Raw genomic sequence first — 8,265 nt, 5'->3', positions numbered from 1 at the left:
TCTTGTTAAAGAGGTTAATCAGCGCCGCCAAGTGGTTGGTTGACGAACTATACCAGATATATGTGAAATATGTGTGACGCCGCTTCATACTGAAGTTGGTGAAAGCAAGGGTAAAACATAGCTAGTGTAGAATTGGATTCTAAGTGGTATCTACATTGTTACGACGTGTTTGAGCAGATTTTTGTGATGGAGTTGTGTTATTTCGCTCTTCTTGTTAATAGAAATTGGATTATAACATTCATATAAGGTTATGCTACGAATTATTAGTACTGAATAATAGGATTGTTAAGAAAAATAGATTTTCTGTGACTCTGTGGGCGTTTAATGGTAGGCGGTATGTCTCATTAGAAGTATATGTTTCTGGTGGATAAAGACTCCATTGTTCAATATTTGTCAAGTTATTGTATATTCGTTGGTTTATTTAATTCCTATAAAGATATGTTCGTTCATAAGAGCTTATCATTTTACCTGAATGGAGAAGTTAGTGCTATATTCGAAGTTTTCACAATCTGATTTCTGCGGCAAGTAAGTAATTTTCCGAGTGAAAGAAAGCTTTATGTTGTATGGTTTCTGGCATATTCTGATGAATTTAGTGAGCTATTATTTGATTCCCTCTGCTTCAGTTTCATAATTTAATGAAACAAACGTGGGGTGATTCTTTGAATGGATCGCCTTCCCTATGCGGCTGTTCGTGCTTATTTCGGTAAGGTCACATGAGCACAGCGTAACAAATGATTTTTGACAACCATGTATCTTGGGCAATGTGTTTCCAATATATTCGCAGCGCAACATAACTTCGTCACAACACCATGTATACGGATCTTATGTAGTTCACTAGTTTTCACTTGTGATACGCAGTAAAAACTTCTATAGTTTGTTTCATAAGAGCAGTGGCGTAGGGGTGGGCCCGGGGCCGCCGACTCAAAGGGTCCGACAATGAACTTTAGAATTGTTTTTCGGAAGACACTGATATTGGCTTTCATGTTCTTTATTCGAAAACAAAACATATAACTAAACAATTCCTAGACGAGCTCTGTTCGCCAATGTCTTAATCTTTAAAAATATTTGCATATTTGCGAGTATGAATATCGAGTTTTCTAGGAATCGTTGCTGTTCAAGGGGAAGAAAACAGATTTTGAGTGCCTATAATCATATGGCGACATTGAAGTTATTGTTCTACTGTTTGACATAGCAAAAACCAGACTTTTCACTTGCCTTCTTTAACCTAAAGACTTTCCAGACTGAGTCGGTCAATACTGAAAAGAATCAGTTCTCTTCTGATCATAAAGGTAAATTTCGAGAAGAAAACTTCACTTTATTTGAAAGATTAAGAAGAAATTGACATGTTTGAGCCCAAGGAACCATTGACATCGGTGAAAATAAAGAAACACGTAACCCGCCATTGTCTATTTTAAACCATTCGCTGCCGTTACCTGTATGATTAACTGCAAGAAACTTCGTTTTAATACCATTCACTTCTAGCCGCAATTTTCATTAAATAAGCGGTGATCAATGCTTTTTGGTAAATTCTCAGGATTAATTTAGTTTAGAAGAAGGGAATTTGTGTGGCTATGTCCCATCTATCTTTGATGTTTGATCAATTAGAGAAGTTCAGAAGATTTGCTGGAGTTTAGAGTGTGGAAATAAGAAGTTACATTGCAATTGCAAATGTTGGGAAAATGTCGGAGTTATTACAGTGAAAAAAAGACAATTGTATTAATTTCTTTGAACACAATATGCTATGAAAGAACCCCCACCAAAAAAGAAACATAGAAAAATGCAAACAGATACTAATTCAGAGAAAGACGGGAAAAAGACTGCACAAATTGCCTAGAAGAAATAAAATAGTAGAGGTGTTACTTTCGACGTCGAAAATGTCCAGAAACAGCAAAGAAATTTCTAAAAAGCCATCACTTCAGAGAAAGCTTAAGTATTGTATTACATTATTTATTATTATTATTAAAACTAAACAATCTTGACCAACAAATGCATATATATATATATATATATATATATATATATATATATATATATATATATATATATATATATATATATATATACAGGGTGTTTCAGGTAAAATGTCCAGTGCTTATGAATCCGAAACGGCTGAGAATAAAAAAGATGAAACGAAGACTGAGATAGGAAAATGTCATATTGTGCATCAAATGGTGTTGTTGTGGAGACCCCCAGGGCCCTCCTTCAAGGGGGGCCAGGGGCCAACTTCAAATTTTCAAATGGGAATATGTATTGAATCATACCCCGTTATATAGTACTTGAAAAACGAAACAACATCTGTAGGAAACAATTTTCCATTTGGGCCACCGTTTATAAATGGCCGCAAAAAGTGGGTCCTATATAAGATAAAACGTCCAGTGCTTATAAATCCGAAATGGCTAAGAATAAAAAGATGAAACAAAAACTGAGATAGGAAAATGTCATAGGGCGCATCACATGGTGTTGTCATGGTGACCCCTAGGGCCCTCCTTCAAGGGGGCCAAGGGGTCAACTTCAAATTTTCAAAGGGAACACATATTGAATCATACCTCATTCAATAGTCCTTAAAATACGAAACAATTTTTGTAGGAAACAATTTTCGGTTTGGGGCACCGTCTTCAAAATGGCCACAAAAAGTCATGTATCAGTTTGAATTTGGCACCTGGGCCCCCTTCACGGAGTTTCCTGAGGGTCACCACAATAACACCACTTGATATGCTTTATCATCGTTTCTATCTCAGTTTTTGTTTCATCTCTCTATTCTCAGCTGTTTCTCATCCAGGCCTATGAGCACCGGACGTTTTATCTGATACAGGACCCACTTTTTGCGGCCATTTAAAAACGGCGGCCCAAAAAGAAAATTGTTTCCTACAAAAGTTGTTTCGTTTTTCAAGTACTATTGAATGGGGTATGATTCAATACATGTTCCTATTTGAAAATTTGAAGTTGACCTCTGGGCCCCCTTGAAGGAGGGCCCTGGGGGTCTCCACAACAACACCATGTGATGTGCCCTATGACATTTTTCTATCTCAGATTTTGCTTCATCTTTTTATTCTCAGCCATTTCAGATTTATAAGCACTGGACGTTTTATCTGATAGAAGACCCACTTTTTGCCGCCATTTAAAAACGGTGGCCCAAATCGAAAATTGTTTCCTACAAAAGTTGTTTCGTTTTTCAAGTACTATTGAATGGGGTATGATTCAATACATGTTCCTATTTGAAAATTTGAAGTTGGCCCCTGGGCCCCCTTGAAGGAGGGCCCTGTGGGTCACCACAACAACACCATGTGATGCACAATATGACATTTTTCTATCTCAGTTTTTGTTTCATCTTTTTATTCTCAGCCGTTTCGGATTTATAAGCACTGGACGTTTTATCTGAAACACCCTGTATAAGAGTTCTTCGAATTTTTCGAATCTTAAAGTAAAGCTAGTGAAATTTTACTTTTGTAAAATACTAATGACAGAATTGCGCTCCTGTGCTCCAGTCATCTAGACTTCTGGAAGAACAAGAATTGCATTTGCTTTAATTTCATGAATTGTAAAAATGGCTATATTTTCAAAAAATTATGATATATTATTTCTTGTTTCTAATTACCCTTAAAAAATCCGAGTAAAAATTTCTAATCTATCAACCTTTAGAATATAATACTGATTGCATCCAACTTAACTATCACAAATTGCGTCTTTCTTGAAAAAAACACCTCCATGTTTTATAATATAAAGAAAGCTGATTACTTCTTTAGTAAATCTTGCTTGTAATAATAAATGTCTTCGACAAGACTTTCTTCAAAAATTCCATTAAAAGACCCATTTGATTTGCAATTATCGAACTAATCTATAATTCTAATATAAGTGCATATATGTTCATCGTTAACCTAAACAGCCTTGTTATATATTTGCTGCTTTCAAATCTAATTGTTCAATGCTTACTAAATAAGGAAATAACTGTCAGTTTGCTGTTAGTTTTAGCGTATCTCTACTTAATGGACTAGTGATTCTGTCTCATAAGTGGAAAAATTCGTTTGCATAATCATTGTCGCTGGGCTATCTTGCAAAGCTAATAATTCAAGCTTTCTTTCTAATCGAAAGTATAATAAGTTTGTATTTATTTGATATTATTTCCTGTAAAAGATAAAGGAAGAATATTCGTAATATTATAATGGGCGATCAACTGAAACCCTTTCGTTCCATTTATTATTGGTATAATATGTAGGAAGACATTGTTTGTTTAATAGTGTGTAATAGCTAATGTTCCTGTGTGTTGGGTGTTGGGATGTTGTTGATACGTGTTTCCGTTTTCAGGTATAACGAGTGAATGATGGAGTGCAAGAACCGTAATCCATCCAAACAAGCTCACGCGTAATCCATTTTCTGAGTGCCTAAGGTTGTCAACCAACTGAAGCGTTCCGACGTATGAAAGACGTGTATGGTGATGCATTCGTATCCAATACAATAATGGTGGACTGGGCCAGAATGTTTCGGAAGGGTCCTGAACAAACTACTGATTATCCCCGTCCCGATCAAGCCCATGTTGTTGCCACAGAAGACACGTGTGAAAAGGTAAATTCGTCTATAGCTCCAGATAGACGCATTAGTATTCAATTCATAGCGAACTGTTTATACATGGCTTATGGTACTGCTTAGAAAGCAGGGTCGTGGTATCATAACCTCTGGTGATTCACGGGGTGAGCGCAGTGGATCCCTAGGGATTTAAAGGAAGACCAAAAGTTGGAGCGTATTTGTTGCACCATTGAACATTTGTCACATTACCATTTGGAAGGTAACTATTACATACTGCGCTTTATTGCTGAGGATGAAACTTGGTGCCATCATTTTGAATCGAGTTCAAAATCTTCCAGTATGCAGTGGAAACACCTCTCATCTCCACGTCCCAAAAAGATCAAGACGCAAGAGTCTGCTGTGAAAGTTATGGTGTCTGTGCTCTTTGATTGCCAGGGACAATTATTCCTATACTTCAAGGAACCAGGACGTCAAAGCCAAACGCTACTGTCAGGCCTTGACAGAGTTACGGAGAACCATCAAAACAAATGTCCTGGTTTATTGACTGCTGGAGGCATAGTGTTGTATGACAACGCACAACACGTTGCAAACGAAGTGCAGGATTTGTTTCAACGATTCAAGTGTGAAAAATTGCGACACCCATCTTACAGCCCTGACTGTTTGCCTTGTAACTTTCACATCTTTGGCAGAGTTAAGAAGGCATTGAAAGGTCAGAGATTGCAGTCTAACGCTTAGGTTCAGGACACTGTGCGTGATTGTTTTTATAGCCAGCCGTCCTAATTTTAGATGGACGGGATTTGTAAGTTAGTGACACAATGGGACAAGTGTATGAATGCTCATGGTGAATTCCTCTGAAAAAAAAATACTGCACGCTAACCATAGACACCTCTAAATAGTGTACAAGTTTCGACTCGCAATAAACGATATTTCACGGATTGTGACCACTGAACGGGTTTCAGTTGATGGCCTCTTATAGAATAAAATAGACTTAATTGCAACATCAAACTTTAAGTTGCAAAATAACATGATCTTTTTATTTTACTGACTCTAGAAGTGCAGGAAGACGGGGTATTCGAATTTTTAAATAATAAGTTTTTAGATGCCTCATGAAATACATTTGCCGAAAATACATGTCATCTTGGAATTGTATTACTTTTATAAAATTCACAGGGGCCACATATGAAACTAAATGCAGACAAAGTAGAAAAGTATTTTCCTTGTTTCCCGTCTTACCGCACAATGTTTCCCCTTTCCCGTTACTTTACCTGTGTTTATATTTCCCTAATAAGATAGGATAATAATTTAAGTTGTTTTTTCTTGGTTAACAATATAGTAACTATTTGAAAGAATCATTTAAGAAAATTAATAGTTTCTATCTTTCCTCAAAATAGAGCTTTCGTAAATATTTCTTGGCTTTCTTTGAAAATGTAAATAATTATTTACGGATCGAAGGAATCATATGTATAATACAAGTTTAACTAATTATAAATTGTAAATTTTAGCTTCGTCTTGTGTTATTGGTAAAATACAAAGTGTTATTAAATCTTCCATTTGAACAGCACAAACATATAAAATCTTACTATCTAGCTGTATGGATAATTCTAAAGCAAAAGACAGCAAATATTTATTTTTGTAACTTTTAACAGAAGAAGGTAATATACACCGTTTCTATCAATATTTTCCTTTTCCAACTGCTTTCAGAGATTTCCTCGTTTTCCACATCTCACAAATATTCAGGTACAGAACCTTTGACACAGAAATTAACCTACTCCGTGGCAAATTTACGTTTTCTTCTTATATTTATTGAAGGAAATTTTGCAGTTTATTTCTGGTTGGATTCTGGTTGAAAAGTAGATAAAAATTTAAGCAAAATAAATCTTTCAGTTTACTTTCGACGATTATGGCAGCTACGTTAAAGGAGATAATAATGATAAGAAATGGAGGAAATAGTCGAATGAGAAATGTGGGAATAAACTTTATAACCCCGAGAAAACACCCACACACGGTGTTTGTTCACTACAATGTTCACTGACAAAGCGTAAAAGTGGTAAAGTACACCTGTAGACCATCTTCCTATTCATGATGGTCATAACGAAACAACCTGTCACAAGTATCACACATACGAAAAGTTCAGATCTCATATTCTTTGTCAAAAATACCAAGAACATTTGTGTTTAAAGCAAAAAAGAAATTGTGTTGATGGATTCCACCAAAATTGTGTGTATGATTATGGTGCTTAATCACAAAAGTGACCTTTCTATAATACACTTTTCTTACTCTGAAATAATAATTATAATCTTATCTCAACTAAATCAATAAGTGTCCCTAAAGCATACTTAAGTTTGATGTACAATATACTATACAAATCCATGGAGGGGGTCAAATAAATATTTATGCTGTTCCCATTTGATAGAAAAATCAATTCAAGTCTTGAATAATATAAAACAAACTAGTAGACATTAATATTGTTCACATATGCTCTTACTACGCATGGAAGACTTTCTGAGAAATAAGTCAATTAAAGAATGATAATTCTGTTTTATAGGTAACAACTATAGGATATGACTTTTGTTATATTTGCTCCTTATGGTTGAGAATATTTAATCTTTCACTGGGTACTCTGTCAATTTAAATTTAAAAGAAAGGAAGATTCTGAATAACACTGTACTTTCACTGCAACCCAAATAGAAAAGACAAGTTTACGGAAACTATTATAAATCCCCATATTTCATTCTTTAATAAAAAAATGTCATTTCAAGTACCAGAGCAATGTAGATAGTCTTATCATATCAGTCATGATATTTGTGCAAAAATGTTTCTTGTTGTTCGTTTCGCAAATGTAATGAATTTAAATTCCAATATCACTGAGAATAATGTAATTTTAAATTTTTTCTTGTAATAACCATAATCTATATCTGATATCTATAGGCTAATAAACGTTACCTAATAATAATATACCGTATAATTGGTAGATGTAATTTTGCTTTCTACATACATTTTCTTATTAAAATCATGTTAATCGGGAGAAGACGTAGCAAAATGAATGATGAATATTTAAAATATAATATATTAGGAACAACTTTGTATAAGAAATTTCAACAAAAAAATTGACAAAAAGTACGTAACAAAGGACTGTAAAACGTTATTCGTATAGAAACTGTATCAACAAAGATTTTCTTAAAATGTATCGCATGAAAGAAATCGAAAATATACTTTATTTATAAAATTTAACTAAACGTACCTCAGAATTCTGCTTGGCGCGTCAACGAAGTGTGTGACCGCATCAAATGATGATTGTTTGGAGAACTCAATGAATGTTGTAGAAACTGTCTTCCATATTAAACGAAATGAACGAAAGCAGCAACTACAACGACTGTGCTTGAATAGCCTTGTAATAAAAACCGTTTAAAATATGTTTTACTGTTTGGTGTATGACATAAAATACTTCTTAGAAATATTTATACACTATTTAAAATACAACTACGTAATAAAATTTACGAACTTATAAAAGTCACTTGAATTGTTTCTATTTCTTATGAAAATCTAAAGAACGCAACTTAATGAAGCATGACCTGCAAATCTATTGATATGACTATCAAGTAAAGTTAGGTATGAGAAATTACTTTATTACAGCAACTGCGTATCGATACATAAACATAATTATATTGAATGAATAATTCAGAGATCTCTGGTTGTGTGCATTATTTAGAATGACTAATTCTTTCTTTTTGGTCTACGTAAAAT

General features: G+C 34.3%; 1 protein-coding gene across 1 annotated transcript; it reads left to right on the top strand.

Annotated features, from left to right (window-relative positions):
* Positions 1-4,860: 4,860 nt before the first annotated feature.
* LOC145689333 (histone-lysine N-methyltransferase SETMAR-like) lies at positions 4,861-5,256 on the top strand. Its single transcript, XM_081763480.1, has one exon. The coding sequence runs from the start codon at positions 4,861-4,863 to the stop codon at positions 5,254-5,256; it is 396 nt and encodes a 131-aa protein (XP_081619606.1).
* Positions 5,257-8,265: the final 3,009 nt, after the last annotated feature.

This window comes from Thermobia domestica, chromosome 7, assembly GCF_964235325.1.
Source record: "Thermobia domestica chromosome 7, izTheDome1.hap1.1, whole genome shotgun sequence".
NCBI classification, from domain to species: domain Eukaryota; kingdom Metazoa; phylum Arthropoda; class Insecta; order Zygentoma; family Lepismatidae; genus Thermobia; species Thermobia domestica.
The sequence above is the reverse complement of the archived record's forward strand: the minus strand, read 5'-3'. Positions and strand labels throughout refer to the sequence as shown.

Excerpts from the sequence above, each read along its gene's own strand:
- LOC145689333 (XM_081763480.1), top strand. The coding sequence starts at position 4,861 with ATGCAGTGGAAACACCTCTCATCTCCACGTCCCAAAAAGATCAAGACG.